This window comes from Oryx dammah, unplaced genomic scaffold (assembly GCF_014754425.2).
Source record: "Oryx dammah isolate SB20612 unplaced genomic scaffold, SCBI_Odam_1.1 HiC_scaffold_7, whole genome shotgun sequence".
In the NCBI taxonomy this organism is placed as follows: Eukaryota; Metazoa; Chordata; class Mammalia; order Artiodactyla; family Bovidae; genus Oryx; species Oryx dammah.
Genome location: NW_024070191.1, coordinates 1475155 through 1492356, shown reverse-complemented (window position 1 = coordinate 1492356; position 17202 = coordinate 1475155). Strand labels below are relative to the sequence as shown.

General features: G+C 56.8%; 1 protein-coding gene across 3 annotated transcripts in view; it reads right to left on the bottom strand.

The window, feature by feature from the left end:
• Positions 1-5929: 5929 nt before the first annotated feature.
• ARHGEF10 (Rho guanine nucleotide exchange factor 10) overlaps positions 5930-17202 on the bottom strand; it is a 61332-nt gene continuing 50059 nt past the window's right edge. For all 3 annotated transcript variants that reach the window (XM_040243205.1, XM_040243202.1, XM_040243204.1), the window contains 3 exons: positions 12907-13081; positions 9564-9686; positions 5930-7380 (listed from right to left, as the gene is read on the bottom strand). In XM_040243205.1, coding sequence (XP_040099139.1) covers positions 6869-7380; positions 9564-9686; positions 12907-13081 — 810 coding nt within the window. In that variant the 3' untranslated portion in view covers positions 5930-6868. The remainder of the gene's footprint in view (positions 7381-9563; positions 9687-12906; positions 13082-17202) is intronic.

Below are 17202 nucleotides of genomic sequence, written 5' to 3'. Positions count from 1 at the left end.
TGTGCCCCCTGCAGTGGAAGCAGGGGAAGCCCCTAGATGCTTTATTAAAAAAAAAAAATGCACTCTGGCCCCACATGTGATCAATGGAAATTGCAGAAAAACATTACATATATTTAATTAGGAGTTCATTCAAAGGCCAGGGACCTCTAGATTTCCTGAAATTGAACCTGGGGTATAAAAATGTCAAGAAGCACTAGCTGTCTTAAATATTTTTTAAAAAACATCTATTTCTTGAGTCTTTCAAGAAAACTATTTTGCTATTTAAATTCTCATGGCTCAGGGAGAGCCTGCTTTTGATGGTTGACTTCAATTGTGCAAATGTATCACTGTGCAAAACTGTGCCCAAAAAATTGAAGTTAAAGCTCATGGAATCATCCTGGTCATGACGGTTAACTGGCCCCTGAAGGGGACCCAGGTCCCAGGCTGGGGGTAGTGGGGGGAGCTCAAAGCCACATTTGGAAGCTTCCGGGAGCAGTGGGGAGAACGAGACTTCGGAATCCGGCTGGTGGGGTTTCTAACACGTTTCACCACTGCAAGTACTGTGAATTCTGGACAAGATCCTTACCCTCTGTGCTCACTGTCCTTCTCTATAAAGTGAGGTGTGACTGTCCTCCTAGGGGGACAAACCAAGATGCTGGCTACAATGTACTCAGCGCCGTAGGTCATAATCTTCGGGGAGCAAGACTCACCCTTGTCATTTCTAATTCTGTCACAGCCGCTCAGAGTGATTTCTAACAAATACCTTGGCTTCCCCAACTCTGTGCTCCCCCCCCAGAGTTCATCATGCATGGAAGAGGGGGTGGCTGGTAGGTCACAGCCACTGGTTCTGAGCCCTGAGTGCTAGTACCAGAGAGCAGGGCATTTTCCCTTGAATAGCCCTGAACATTTTCCTTTTAACAGCCCTGAGTTCACACGCTCCCCCAGTCTTCCACAAGGGAAAAAAAAGCAATTAAATTCCAGTGGCTGTCAGGAATTGATCCAATCACTACAAAGTACTTTGAGTCTCTTGGCATGAAAAATTAATTAGAATATCTGTGTGTTGGCGTGGAAACGGCATTCCCTGGTTCATTTAAGAGTCCTGTGCACATTGTACAAAAGGCAAGCCCTGCTCCTGGTTGCTTCCCTGTATTCCCCCAGCCCAGCCTGACTACTCCCTTCAGCTCTGCTGAACTCTGGGTGCATCTCCACCCTTTTGTGTGACCAGTGGAGGCTCCTTTCTTCATGTCTGAGTGTTTCTGGTGCCTGGAGCCTTGTGCTCAGAACAGAGGATGCTGCCAAGCTCTCTGGAGCACTGCTGACTCCTGACTGAACAGGGCGCCCACATGGACGGTGCCCTGGTCATGCCAGTGCAGTCATTTCACACCACACGTAGTGCCTGGCCCACGCTCATGCCCTGGTTATCCTGACGTCAGTATGACAGCAGAGCATGTCTTTGTGGCCTCATGTAACGGTCAGCACTGTGATCTTCAGTCATTGCTGAGTCAGTGATCCAGTGACCTCACTGGGCCTGTCTCTCATCGCTCTGCACTCTGGTCTGTGTGGACCATGTTAGCTGTTGTGCACACATTTTTTCTCAGCAGACTGCAAGCTACCAGGAGGCAATAAATCCTCATCAAGCAAGTAAATAGTACCATCACTAGATGGCCAATACGTTTATTAGTATCAATCCTAGCAAATATTCTTTTGGAAAAGAAATAAAAATTTTAGTTAGAGTATTTTCAAGGTATGAATTCATAATGTTCGAGCAAGTTATCTGCAATTAATATGATTTCACATAAATCTATGTAGTATGTCTATATGTAAGCACAGGTACAATTCTGCAAAATACTAGGTGTAGAGACACACACTCGTGCGCACATGCACACACACACACACGTAGGACCCCAGGAGGTGGAGACTCCTTCCATTTTACAGCTGAGGAAATTTAACTCTCAGAGGCTTTCATCATCATCTCTCTCATTCTGTGTGAGATGGAGCAGGAATTGTAGTTCAGCCCCAAAGCCCTGGTTTATGTTCACAGTGAAACACCATCCTTCCAAGTGACTGAATGAATCCATGCTTCAGAGAGCAAATCAGGAAGACCTCAGTTCCATTCAGTTCAGTTGCGTCCTACTGCTTGCGGCCCCATGGACTGCAGCACCCCTGGCCTCCCTGTCCATCACCAACTCCCGGAGTTCACCCAAACTCACATCCATTGAGTCGGTGATGCCATCCAACCAGCTCATCCTCTGTGTTCCCCTTCTCCTCCCGCCTTCAATCTTTCCCAGCATCAGGGTCTTTTCAAATGAGTCAGCTCTTTGCATCAGGTGGCCAAAGTATTGGAGTTTCAGCTTCAGCATCAGTCCTTCCAGTGAATATTCAGGACTGATTTCCTTTAGGATGGACTGGTTGGATCTCCTTGCAGTCCAAGAGACTCTCAAAGAGTCTTCTCCAACACCACAGTTCAAAAGCATGAATTTTTCGGCACTCAGCTTTCTTTATAGTCCAACTCTCACATCCACACATGACTACTGGAAAAACCATAGCCTTGACTAGATGGAACCTTTTGTAGGCAAAGTAATGTCTCTGCTTTTTAATATGCTGTCTAGGTTGGTCATACGGAGAAGGAGATGGCACCTCACTCCAGTACTCTTGCCTGGAAAATCCCATGGACGGAAGAGCCTGGTAGGCTGCAGTCCATGGGGTCGTGAAGAGTCGGACATGACCGAGCGACTTCACTTTCACTTTTTACTTTCTCCAGTGTTCTTGCCTGGAGAATACCAGGGACGGGGAAGCCTGGTGGGCTGCTGTCTATGGGGTCACACAGAGTCGGACACGACTGAAGTGACTTAGCAGCAGCAGCAGGTTGGTCATAACTTTCCTTCCAAGGAGTAAGCGTCTTTTAATTTCATGGCTGCAGTGATTTTGGAGCCCCAAAATATAAAGTCTGTCACTGTTTCCACTGTTTTCCATCTATTTGCCATGAAGTGATAGGACTGGATGCCATGATCTTAGTTTTCTGAATGTTGAGCTTTAGGCAACTTTTTCACTCTCCTCTTTCACTTTCATCAAGAGGCTCTTTAGTTCTTCACTTTCTGCCATAAGGGTGGCGTCAGGAAGGCTTAGGAGAGCACAAAGCCACAGTTGGTATAATAGGAATCGTGTGAGAAAAATGAAATCAGTGCCACCTCCTTTCACTGCACTGAATGCCTACCCCAGAGACACTTCATGCTGTGAGCAGAGACCAACCTTGGGGCATGCATGCCCTTGGGGAGGGGGCTGGTTGTGTGTCTTGAGAGGGGTCTTCCTCAAGTTGTCGTCCAGCTCATGACTCCTGGTTTATGATGCATGATTCCACACAGGAGTGTCAGGAGGCTTGCCTGTGACTCTAGAAGGAGACAGAGCGGGACGAGGATGCTGTGGCCAGGGAGCCAGGCCAGCCCGCAAGCCTGGTGCTAGCACCGCGCAGCCAGAGGGACCCAGGACATCCTGTCTGCAAGGGTGTCCCGGGACTGGGAGAAGCCCTGTCATCCCCGAGGAAGCAGTATGAAAAATGGCTCTGATGATCTGCAGGGTTGAACAGGACAGAAATCCAAATCGAAAGGTACCCTCTGTATTGCTGGCCTCCCCACTGGTCATACAGTGACTGCAGAACAGTGCTTAATTTTTCAAGTCATCTCTACATGAAGGCCTAACGAGTAAACCTCTAGAGCATAAATAAGGAGCCTTACCTATTAGACACCAACTGTATGCCAGGCACTGAGTGAAACCCTCCACCTGTTATTCATCTGAATCTCCTGGCAACCTTGTGCAGATGCTCCTACGGTATACAGATGAGGAAATGGAGGCTCTAGAAGTAACGAGCCCCCAGCTGGACGTCTGGTGAGCACGGCGAGTGCTCTCACCCCTGGTTTGTGTTTCTGGAAAACTCACTGCAGTGGGATTCAGACACTGGCACAGACTTCATGCACCAGCAAAGCCGCTTCCCAGAGTTGTCTGCCCGTGAGTCTGGATGGGGGATGGAGTTTCTCCCGGGGCTGGGGTTGGGAGCAGAGCCCAGGGCACAGCGGTCAGCCTGATGTCAGCCGTGGACCCGACGGAGCCACAAAATCTGGATTGAGAACCCTCATCTGCCCACGGTCTGTGCACGAGGAACGCTGGGCTGAGTTGATGCAGAAGCCAGAGTCCACGCCTGACATGCTCGTAAATCTGAATGTACGTATATCGAACTTGCTTAAAATACGGAACATTTAGGGGTCTCCCGCCAGGGCAGGTTCCTCTTTTGGCTGAGTGTGAATCCCAATCTTCTTTAGGCTATAGACTTATCACTATCGTACATCTTACTTAACGACCAATGTAAGGGATGGTGTTTGAACATGGGCCCTTTGCCTCTGTTCACATCTGTTAGTCTGCATGGGAAGTTCATTTTCAGGACCTAAACAGGGCGTTTTTATACTCTGGTTGGAAAAGCAGTGCTAAAATGAAACAGACCAGTGAGAAGTCGAGGACATCTGAGAACAGAACAGGAATCCCGTATATTCGTACCAGAAAATTTTGACACCACGCTGTGCAACGTTTGCTGGGGCCGCAAGGAGAGGAGGAGGAGGAGCCGCCGAGACCTGCCTCGGCCAGGGGAACTCAGGGCGCCCTCTGCCCCGACGGTCTGTCAGCATCCCTGGCCCCACACTTGGGAACACCAGCGGCACCCTTGCCCCTACAGGTGGTGAGCAGACTGCCCCCCAGCCCCTGGGTGGAGGGGGCACTTGCCCTGACCGAGAACCACCGAAGCCAGAACAGGAATCCTGTAGGTTAGCAACAAGGAAGGAAACCAACAATTATTTTGGAAAAGCAGAAGAAATAAGCCCCGTTCTGTACTGACGAGGGCATCACATTCTCTGTGGCCTGCCTCACCTGGAGCAGGCGTCGCCCTGACACCGCAGCTGCGAGCACCGGGGAGGAAGCCTCCTGCCTCTTCCAGGTGGTCGCCGCGTTCCCTCCCGGGGCTCTCCGGCCGTGCACCTACCACAGCAGGGCAGGCCTCTGCTCTGCGTACCCCCGCCCTTCCACTCATGCTCCCCACAGGCTCGGCCGTGCTGTCCGGCAGCAAACACACCCCAGCCACTCGGGAAGGTCATGTCTCAAACGGCAGCCTACACGCTGGGCCGCGCACAGCAGACAAGGGGGTACTGAGGTCCTCTGGATCCAAGTGGACGCTCTGGGGGACGGAGTTCTCAGCTGGACAGTCAGGCTAACCAGTGCTCAGTGACTGCCGGCGAGGCCAGCGGACACGGAGGGCAGGGCTCTGGGATCAGCTCTGCGGGCGGCTCTGAGGTCTGTGCCCCTGGCCCTGTCTGCCGGTTCCGTGCCCTGGCCGCACTGCAGGCGGCGGCTTCCAGCAGAGGCCCCGGCCCTCCCCTCACTCCTCCCATGCGTCCAGCCCTGTTGTCCCAGACCTGGGGAGCATAGGAATGCTGCCCCAGGGCGTCCGCCTGCCCGCCTCCCTGCACTCCGCGGCCCTGGCCTGACTTCCTGCTGGCACGCGGGCCCCAGGAGCACCTGTCTGCACAACGTCACTAAAAATAAGACTGGGAGGTTCTCTACTGCGTCCCTGGAGTCTCTCAGCAGCAACTGGGAATTGAAAGCACCCTTCCGCAGGGGCCTGGTGCCGCCTCTGGGAAGGGACCAGTGGGCGGTCCTGCCAACATAATGGTCCCCTCTGCATCTTACGGGAACAAAAGGCAACTCACGCTGTTGGATGTTTTATTTTTAAATAAAAAGACTTTATTTATGAAATAAAATAGCAGCTAGCAGATTAAGGAAACCTGGGGAGATATTACTTCACATGGGGGCACATATGCACCTTGGAAAATATTTGGCTGGGTCACAAAATTAGCATTTTTAGTCACCTGTAAAGTGCTGAGACATCTGTCTCGGGTGAGCGCCTGCAGAGTTTTTTTTAACCATCCAGTGAGTAAAGCGTCGACGGACAGACACTCGCGGAGCACAGGGGGCCCAGGCCGCTCGCTCACAGTGACCAAGGCAGGCGGCCTGTGTGCCAGGGCTGTGCTGACCGAGGGCCCCCCCCGTGCCCCGTGTCCACCGCCAGCAAGGCCACCCCCCCGACCAGCACCACGCACCCTCCAGGACGCGTTCAGAGCCAGGCAGTGCTCCTGGTCGACAGGCGCAACACAGCAGCAAAGGATGGACCGAAACACCATCTGCCCATCTCCGGTGACACAAAGACACAAGCATCTCTGACGTGGGTATTTTGGTGTCGACACTTGACTCTAAATATTGATGGGAATTGAGCATTTTGGTTCAAAGGAAACATTATTTGTGAAATGTTGCACATAATATATTGACTAAAACTTTGTTAATTTTTTTAATAGAAAATTGCGATATAAAAATACTACTTTGTTAAAAATATACAATACACGTATTATAGCACTTTGGGAAACCCAGCTCAACTCAGAAAGCAAATAACACCACCTGGACTGGTATATTTTAACCAGCTTTCTTCATTGTTACAAAGTCTATTTTGGCGTTAAAGGATATACAACATAAATAAAAGTAGTGAATCTGAATCAAGTAAAATTGCTCTGAGACTGTTAATACCCCTCCACTACCGCATATGCAAGACTTCCTGTGAGTTCCAAGTCTGCGAGCTCTGCAGGTAACGGGGCAGACGTGGAGCACCCTCAGCTCCACGAGCGTTCACCCCAGGCTCTGCTGCGCGAGGAGCAGCTGGGGGCTGCCTGGAGATGCCCCCAGGACGGTATTGCACATTTCGGCCCCAGAGACGGTCGGGGATCCGTCCATAAGCAGCGCGGCAGCAGTGACCGCACGCGGGGCGTTGGCCTCGGCGGGAAGGCCCCAACGGGCCCCTGGCTCACACGTGCAGCAGGGGGATCTGCCAGACCATGAGGGACGAGGCCAGCTCCTCCGGCCGCTGTGGCCTGGCCTTCCTGCTCACGCGCCGGTGGCCTTGGCCCCCACAGGCCACCAGCACGGAGCTGGCCCTGGGCCTCCGGGCCCGCCGGCCTCGGCTGGGGGACGTGCAGGGCAGGCGCAGGAGGTCCTGGGCGAGGCTCTCCTCTGGCCGGGGCTCCAGGGAGCCGGAGCCCTGTGAAGGGGTCGGGGACCCGGACGAGGAGGAGACGTCACTGCCCTGGGTGACGGAGCCCGGCGAAGTGCCCAGCCAGACGGCGTCAGGGCCGCCCCGGCCTGTGCAGAGGCCTGGCCCCTCGGCGGGGGGCACGTCCCGCTGCTCATCGTCCTGGGGGTCAGCGCTGGGCGGCGGGCTGTCCCTGGGCCTGTCCTTGTCGGCCTTGAGGGCGGCCGCAGCCATGACCAGGAACTTGACAGGCCCGTGGTGCGCGTGGTGGGAGACCAGGCCCCGTCCTGCAAGGGCACAGGGTGAGCTCAGCCCTCCCGGCAGGACCCCGCGCTCCCCGGCCACCCCACCACTCAGGACGCCCCGCATGCAGCGGCTCAGAAGGAAAACTGTGCCCAGGCCACGCTCCCCTGCACTTCCAGCTACTCCAAGAACGCCTTCAGAACCACGGCCTAAAAAAGTACAGCCACAGCTTTCGTCAACGGTATCTCAGTCGGGTACTTGGTTAGAATGGTTAAAGTGATAAAACAGGTATTTCGTTCTTTGCATCAAAGCTTTCTCACCTGCTCTATGTGCTAAATCAATTCAGTCGTGTCTGAATCTGTGAGACCCATTGGAGCCCGCCAGGCTCCTCTGTCCATGGGATTCTCCAGGCAAGAAAACTGGAGTGGGTTGCCATGCCCTCCTCTAGGGGATCTTCCCCACCCAGGGATCAAACCTGAGTCTCTTACATCCCCTGCATTGGCAGCTGGGCTCCTTGCCACTAGCGCCACCTGGGAAGCCCGCTTCTAACACGACTCCCACCTCTTCCCTACAAACTGGCACCTAATATGGTCGCTCAGTTCATTTCACTCTATCCTCTCCCACTACCTGTCCACCATCCTGCAGTAGAGACATTTCACATAACAAACGGAGAAGGTAAAGTTTCATTTGGGTAAAAGAATAAGGCTGGATGAAGTAGAAGCTAGAATCAAGATTGCCAGGAAAAATATCAATAATCTCAGATATGCAGATGACACCACCCTTACAGCAGAAAGCGAAGAAGAACTAAAGAACCTCTCGATGAAAGTGAAAGAAGAGAGTGAAAAAGCTGGCTTAAAGCTCAACATTCAGAAAACGAAACTCATGGCATCCGGTTCCATCACTTCATGGGAAATAGATGGGGAAACAATGGAAGCAGTGATAGATTATTTTTTAGGGCTCCAAAATCACTGCAGATGGTGACTGCAGCCATGAAATTCAACTATGCTTACTCCTTGGAAGAAAAGTTATGACCAACCTAGACAGCATATTAAAAAGCAGAGACATTATTTTGCCTACAAAGGTCTGTCTAGTCAAAACTACGGTTTTTCCAGTAGTCCTGTATGGATGTGAGAGTTGAACTATGAAGAAAGTTGAGCACTAAAGAATTGATGCTTTAGAATTGTGGTGTTAGGGAGAAGACTCTTGAGAGTCCTTTGGACTACAAGGAGATTAAACCAGTCCATCCTGAAGGAGATCAGTCCTGAATGTTCATTGGAAGGACTGATGTTGAAGCTGAAACTCCAATACTTTGGCCACCTGATGCCAAGAACAGACTCATTTGAAAAGACCCTGATGCTGGGAAAGACTGAAGGCGGGAGGAGAAGGGGAAGACAGAGGATGAGATGGTTGGATGGCATCACCGACTCAATGGACATGAGTTTGAGTAAACTCTGTGAGTTGGTGATGGACAGGGAGGCCTGGCATGCCCAGTCCATGGGGTCGTAAAGAGTCAGACATGACTGAGCGACTGAACTGAACTGAAACACGGGTGTCCTTCCAATTTCTGTTTAGAAGTGTATTCCCTTCAGAGCATTCTCTGCTGTGGCTGTTGCTCCCTCTGTACTTGAGTGAGGTGAGACACGTCTCCCAGCCCTGAGCTTGGCCCTGCAGGTTGTTTCCTGCTCTTGCTGCATCAGGCCTTGCTCCTCCATCTGGCTGCTTCCTGAGACAGGCTCCTGAAAGGGAAACCTGACTCCTGATGCTACAGCGTTTTCAGGTCCTTGACACCCAAGCGCTTTCCCAAAGGCCATGCCCATTGGAGCTCCTCCCAACACTGCACAAAAGCACAACCGAGCCTGCTCAGGTGCTGGTCTCTTCTGCTGCAGAGCATACCAGCATCCGTCTTCACTGAGTAAAGGCGTATAGCAATGCAGAGACTAAGAGGTGGAGAAAGAGGTAACATGAAAACATGTTTTGAGGATGAGGGTTTCCCTGGACCACTGATCACAGAAACAGGAAAATAAAAGCATGACCTGATGATTCAAGTTGATGAACACAGTCTTTACAGGGCGAAATGAAGGAAAGAAGGGTGGGAGGAAAAGAGAGCGAGAAACCACCGAAATAATTCATACTAAGTGAAGACGTAGCTGGACACAGACCCGGGGGCTCAGTGAGTGTCCGGGACAGGAAGAGGCCCCAGAGGTGCGGACGCACGGCATGCACTCACCAGTCACCTTGGGGATTCCCTGCAGACGCGGGACGGGCAGGGCCACCACGACGCCCAGGCTGGTGCCCACCATCAGCAGGCCGTGGCAGACGAGCAGGCTGGTCACAGACAGCCGCTGGTGCCCTGGACAGAGGGACAGGAGTGCTTGTGCCCGCAGCCTACGCTCTGGGGCAGTGGTCCCGGGAACTGCCCAGAAACACGGCAGACCCCCCGAGCGCTCCCCGAGCCCCACCTCCCGGGCAGCAGGTGTCGCCAGAGCCCTAAGCTCACACTGCGACGCTGCAGCCAGATGAGGAAGACTCCAGAGAGGTGGGCGCATCCCGGCTGTGCCAGGACCACACGGCTGTGGCCAAGGGACAATCTGGGCACGACACTCTGGGCACCGCTGGGCCGGCGCTTCCAGAGCCGAGTGCATCCCCCGGAGCAGTGCAGGGAGACCATCTACTTCCAGGCAGAGCCACACACGCACACGGACATACACACGCAAGCACACATGCACACACACACATGCACACATGCACACACACACATGCACATGCGTGCACACACATACGTCAGACAGCAGCCACCGTGAGCCAGGGCCCACGTGCACAGAGGAGACCCCACTGTGGGTGGGGCTCCCAGGGCAGCCCACCCCAAGCCTCTCAGGGAAGAGACACGACTGAACGCTGCACAAAGGTCTGTGGACAGGAGAGGCCTGAGGTCTGGGCAGCTCTGGGAAACACTGAGACGAGACTCTGGAGTCCCAGGGAGGGCTGACTCCGGGCCCCACGGCCACCCCTCCGCGACCCTGCCCCCAGCAGCAGCGCCTCCAGCAGGAGCTCAGCTGGGTGCTATCCAGCGGCTCCCTTCAGCGCTGCACTCAAGCACCAGACCACCGTCCAGGCTGCTCCCGGGAAGCCAGGAGGACACTTAAGAACAGCTGGACCCTTCTGTTCTCCAGAAACGAGTCATTTCCAGCTTCTCTGCATTTGACCTGAAGTTCCCCTTAGATAAACAGTGTGAAAATGAATGGTCTAAACGCAAAAGCCAAAGGCAGGTCAGCATGTCTACAGAAGTCCCTTTATGATTACTTTTGCAGCAACAACAACCACCGAACTAAGAGAACAGCTACGGAAGCCAAAGAGTTGGTTTTACTTCTAAACACAGGCATGTGGTTTTTAAAACGCTAGTGTACAAAGTTCCCAGGAATCCTGAACGCGGCTGGGGCTCTGGCAACACCGAGGACCAGCATGTCTGCCTACACCTCAGTCTGTTCCCTAGCTCATAAACAGTCAGTCTTGAGTCTGGTTTAAGTTGCTGAATTCCCTTCTGATGTGACTGATGGTACTTAGAAAAGCTACAGTGACTTTTTGATTAGATAGAAAACGTGGCTGTTTCATTTGGTGGCGTCACCCCTGGAAGGCGCTGCATTCGCTGCTCGGGCCCTGCGAAGGCCGATCTGACATGCATTCAGCACGCGCCACCTGCCCTGTTTCCCTGGACACAGCAGGGAACAGCTGCATCCTGGTGTCCCTCGTGATCTAGAGGACACGCCACGCTCTGAACCTTGGCCAGAACCCCCCACCCCCAGAGCGGAGCTGGGAAGGCTGATCGGCTGCCCTTGCGAACATGCGTGCTGACCCAAGGCGCCACCATCCACCGTCTGCTGAATCCAATGCGGTTTATGGCAAACGTGTGGCACTAACGGTGCTCAGACTGAGCTCCAGAGAGGATGGAAAGAGGTGACTCGTCGCGCAGACCTGGCCCACAGGGGTGCCGGCCAAGCCCCCATAAACTAAACAGGTCATCAACACTGTGACAAAAACAGGCATGAGTTACAGTATATATATTTTTCCAACTCTTATTCCTCCTGGCCTGGAAAGTCTTCATTTCTAGAACCTACTGGGATCACACATTCCAAGAGAAAGAACACAAAGAGACAGGTTATGTGTTACTGCAGTTTCTGCATAAAAAGCAAAGCCCACTCGGCAGCTTCAGGAACACAGCTGTAGAATGAGGCTCACACACGTATGTCCAGGGTGATGGGAGCCCAGAGGCGCGGAATGCCACGGGCCCATGGGGCACAGACACACTGACTGAAGGCCTGAGTGTCAGGCAGAACACCACGAGGCACTCACTGGGCACCGCTGGCCCGAGGGTAAGACGATTCAAGAAGAAACGCGAGAGGGGTTCCCTGCTCCCAGATCACCGATGCATGGAGAACCAGACCCGCGGCAGAGAGCTGTCTGAACATCCCAGCACCGCCGTCGGTGAGGCTGCAGCCGGAGTTCTGCTCTAACTTCCACCTTCCTCACGGCCCGCCACGCCTGGTGGCTCCTAGTCCAGGAGTAAGATACGAGACGCAGACAGAGCGCAAACCCCCGGTTGCCGCCGAGCTGGTGAGGACATCTCACACGTCACACTGGCACGGGGCCCACGCCACCCAGAGACTCCGCCCTGATGGGCCGCAGCTCAGGAGGAAAGGACCCAGGCCGGGAGCACGCGGGGCAGAGTGGGCAGGGGGGCAGGCGCGGGCCCGTGACAGTGGGCAGGGCCATGTGGGCCCTAAGCCTGACGGCAGGAGCCACACTGGTGGGTGAGACACAGAGCATTAGCCAGGGGCAGGGAGGGGGAGAGAGCGAGATGGGGCCCGCCCGCAGCCCAGCGCACACGGGCCACGGGCCTCCTGGGCTCTGACCCTCGGGGACTGGGGGCCGGGGTGCCTGGGGGTCTACACAGATCCGTTCACGTCGCGCAGGGCGGCCTTTGCTCTGCCAGCAGCCAGGAGAGGAGGCCAATGTGGGGAAGGACAGGACGCGCCTGAGGTGTGAGCGTGCTTCCAGAAGGCCCGTGGAGTCGTGCACATGTGCCAGACAACACACTACCACGTGCTACATACACGTACACACTCATACACACGGGCCACGTGCTGATACATGACAAGCACATGTATATACCTAATAGCCACATGCCTACACACACACACGCGGCCCACACGCCCCCTGCTCTGCATGCTGGCTGCTCTGAGTCCCGCTGTGGGAACACCCACCCTCCTGGGGCTGGTGGAGCCCAGTGGGGCCGCTCTGTGACTCCCCAGAGCCCCCACACCCTCCAGCCGGTCTCCCCCGTTCTCCACTCCTCCACTTCAGGTCCTGCCCCCTCAACCCCAGGGTCACCCTGTGACTCCCCAAAGCGCCCACTCCCTCCAGCAAGCCTCCCCTGTCCTCTGCTCCTCCACTTTAGGTCCTGCCCCCCTACCCCGGGGCCTGCTGACCGCAAGGAATGGTCCGCAACCCTCGGCTCTGGCTCTGAGGAGGGTACCCGGCTGGGCCCTGTGCCTCAGCCCTGGGGAAGGCCCCACCTGGCAGCATGTGGTGGACGGGGGTGGCGATGTTGACGTCCTGCAGGTGCTTGAGTGTCTCCGTGTGGAACAGGCGGAGCGTGGACCCCGAGGTGAAGGCGACCCAGATGCCCACGCCGGCGATGGCCATGTGCGAGACCACCATGCCCTCCTCCTGGTGGGCCTCCAGCTGGCCCTGCGGAGACAAGGGAACGGACACAGCGTGGCGTCGGGCGCTGCGCACTGAGTCTCGGGCGGCCTGTCATCCCCCCATCCGTGTGCAGTGTCCAGCCGGCGCCCCAGACCTCACCTCCTGTCAACCACCTGCCACAAGGGCACTGTCACCCCAGACCCAGGGGCACTGAGCAGCAGGCCCTGGACGCGTGTGGACCCATCAGCCCCCAACCTGAAGGGAGCAAGGGGCCGCACTGCCCGTGGGGAGACCCGGGAGGCAGCGGGATGCTCGCTCACTCGCAGCGCCCCTCCGAGTCCCCTGCTCTGGTCCCTGCATGGCCACCTGCTGCTGCTCCGTCTGACCGGGTCCCCCCAAGCCTCTGGGCTGCGCGTGCCTCCACCTCCATCCTGACTGCCCTGCTCTGGGAGAACCCCAGGAGGACCCCTGCACCCTGTCCCCACAGTGCAGCTGGTGCTAGGCAGCTGTGGTCTCTGCCAAGGACTGGGGGTCAGGTGGGGTGAAGCCTGGCGACTCCGGGAGAACAGCATGCCCACAGAAGCCCTCTTAGTCCAGGGTGGATCACAATCCCACCCCACTCCCTGCCCTGGAGAGAGCTCACTGAAGACCCCCTAAGGCTAGGAGGCAGGCTCACCCCTGTCCTGGGGCTGCTCCTCAAGCGCTGAGAGCAGGGGGCATTCACCACCCGCAACGCGGGCTGCGCACCATCCTCACACGCACACGGGAAGGGTCTGCTGGCAAACCTTCCCGCCGCACCCACACTGCAGGGCACCCCCGAGCTGGACCGAAGGCGGACCTGCGAGTGTGCTTTTATTCGGATGGGGATTCCGGTCCCTAGGCATCACACCCCATCTTAAGTGAAGGTGGTCCGAGCGGCTTGGGGGGCTTCTGAGGCCCCTGCACAGGGGCTGGAGAGCCTGGGGAGGAACGGCCGGGGGTCATCCTGAAGCCAGAACTCTGGCACCACCGAATTTCCAGAGCCGCGGCGCTTGCGGCCGGAGCACGCAGTTCGTCGCAGCCGCGAGCAACAGCCGAGAGCAACAGCCGCGTTCCCTCCAAAGGCAGGCCCCTCCCACGCGCATGTGCGCCTCCCAGAGTCTCCCCGATAATCGCATGCGCAATTTAAACGTGTCAGCGGGCTGGGCCTGGTCAGGAAAGCGCCCCGAGTCCTCAGGGACAGGCGCTCCTGAGCGCACGCGGAACCCCACGGTCCGCCTTCCGGGGAAGGACGCCTGCGCTGCAGCAGCAGCTCGGGGCTCGGCTCCCGCATGCCGTCTGCGGTGCGCCAGCGCTCCTCTGCTGCCACTGCTGTCTCCGTGGGGGTGACACGGGGCCTCGCGGGCGCTTCCGTTTGCGTTTCCCTGAGGACTAACGATGTTGTCCGCCTTTCCCTGCGTGCGAGGGGCCAACTGGGTATCTTCCTTGTGGAATGGTGCAGGCAGAGCCTCGGTCCACTTCTGAACTGGGCTATTCCTGCTCCGACTGCTGAGCCGTCAGTCACGTGAGCCGTCTGCTGTACATCCTTGGCAGGTCCGTGACTGGTCTGTCAGTACGTCCTGCTTCCCGAGGGTCGGCTTTCCACTCTGTTGGCAGCCTGTGGAGGGGCTGGGCTGCCCCACCCACGCCGTCACGTGACAGGCACAGCGGGTTCCCTCCCTCTTCTGTGAACCGGCGCAGACCCCTCGGGAAGCCCACTGCCCAGACGGGGCTGCAGGAAGCGGGTGCCTGGTGTCACCCCACGCCCTGTGCGGGGCCACCGAGAGGGTGGGCAGCCAGCCTGAGGCCCGTGTCCGGTCACCTCCAAGGGAGAGCTCAGGACAGCGGGGCCGCCCCGTCAGGCAGGGCCAGGGGCCCCCCAGAGAGGAACAGGGCGCCGCGGGGCGGTCCCGGCGCTCCCAGAGCCTGACAGAGCGCCGTGCCCGCGGCCCTCTGGCGGCCGACTGTCTCAGCTCAGTGCTGAGGCTTCTGCAGGGAGCCCGGAGGCCGCAGTCTGCGGAGGCTGCTGGTTCCGCCCCCACCCCGCCCGGGGCAGGCCTGCTGCTTCTCCGGGACCACCGTCCTGCGGGTCCTCCGGTCACGAATCTCCCAGGAGGAACTCACTGGCCAGTCCCGGTGCCCCCTGGGGCCTCGCGCCCACCAGCGCCGCGTTCCCTCCAGAAGGGCCTCAGTCTCCAACCTGCTGCCCTCCACCCGCAGGCACGGGAACTTTCCCACGGAGCTCTCTGGTAACGTTCTCAGTGCGTCTTCTGCGGCCAACCTCACGCCCCTCCCCTCAACGCGTCGCAGAAAATCCTCCCAGAAGACAGATTTCCTCACATCTGGTCCGAGTTTAAATCCCTGCCCGCCCACCGCCTCCGGAGCACAGCACGGGGCTCAGGGTCATGCGGCAGCTGGTTCCGGAAACAAAGCCCAGCGCACCGCCTCGTGGCCGCAGCCTCCGCCTCGCCAGCCCTGCCCAGGTGGGCCGTGCCCCCAAGCCCTACACGGGCCAGAGGCTGACAGCCCCCGAACCCAGGCGAGGCCTCCATGCCCCGGCCCAGCCTATGCCCCTCATGCCCCCACGCCCACGCTCAGCCCGTTTCTGGGCCATAATGGCCCAGAACCGCCTCCTCACGTCCTGGCACCCATCAGCCCTGCCCTGGGACATTGTGCGTCCTTCCTTCTGGGGAAGCCCACCCCCTCCCCCGGACAGGGCCGCTTTGGGGGTCAGGTCCCCGTGCAGAGGGCCCCTGCGTGGTGCAGTGCCTGACAGCTGGCATCTTGGAGGCAGGACGTGGGGCCTGGCAGACCCACAGCTGTCCTCACCCAGACAAGCCTCCCAGGGCCGGCAGCCAGCGTTGCCCTCAACCCACCCCAGGCACCGTGGCCCGTCCGTGAGTTCTCCCCATGTGCCGGCGCTCTGCACGCAGTGAGCGCAAGACGCAGCTCCCTGCGTGACAGCACTGTAAGAGCTCGTCTCAGGATGCTCAGCTGGCCTCCCGCTGTCTCAGAGGCCTGGTCTTCTGTTTGAAAACAGGAAGTGTGGGCAACAGGGCACCTGAATCCCCTTCTACCACGAGGTCATGAGGCTCCAGACTCCAGAGGCCTCTGGAGGGGCAGGGTCCCGACCCTGAGTGGATGTCTCAGAACCGGCCTACCCATGGGCTCAGCACTGTCCCCACTGTGCCCTGCGTTCCGTCTTTCTACAGAGTGACAGGAATTAACTCGGAAGAGATGCATCAACTCAGAAAATACTCTGCTACCTTAATAACTTCTCCGTTTCATTCTTCCCATTTCCCCCTTCAGCATCGCAGGTGGGGGTAGAAGGAAAGCTTTTTGTCCTTCTTTCCTTCTGTCTGTCTGTCTGCAGTCAGGAGCACTGCACGTTGCAGAAAATCAAGAGTAAGGAAAAACAGGCCTTAATGGAAACAGCTCCAATAAGAAAACAGATTGAAATTAAACCGTGGCTCCCAGACACAAAGCTGCATGGTCAGCATCTGCAGAGCCCGGAACGTTCCGCCTGCTTCCAAACGTCAGGCTACCTTCCGAGCTGCAGCCATGTTCCCAAAGCTCGACATTTTCCTAAAAGGCATGAAATGAGTCCCAGAAGGGAGGCTTTCGTAGCTAGAAAGGAGGAAGAAGCCTGACTCCCAAATCCAGGCGACGCCAGCTCCATTTCGCGCACTGAGCCTTCACGGTTCCCTGTCTGCTCTTCCTGACCTAGTGGCGGGCAGGCGGGAAATTCCATTCCCGCCTGGACACATGGCCTGCCCACGGCAGCACCATGACCCTGAGCTGGCCCTGCAACCCCGCCACCACCTGGAACCAGGCCAACCACTGCGGAGCAGAGGTCACTGCAAGCATACTCGTATGCTGCTGAACCTCAAACACCCTTTCCTTCCGAATGTACATCGTACCTCACCTCCTGCTTGACCCAACCCAGAAAGAGTGCAGCCTCATGACCGTCACGGCAGCACGCCATGACTGCCCACAGCACCTCCGGGAACTCTCCCAGCAGCAGCTGCCTACATTTACCCTACACCCCCAACCCTCACCAAAGAGGGTGGAGGCCACCGTGATTCAGATCTCTAGGGCTACGCCAACAGCCCACTGTGGTCTCCCTGCACGACGGAACCACAGGACAA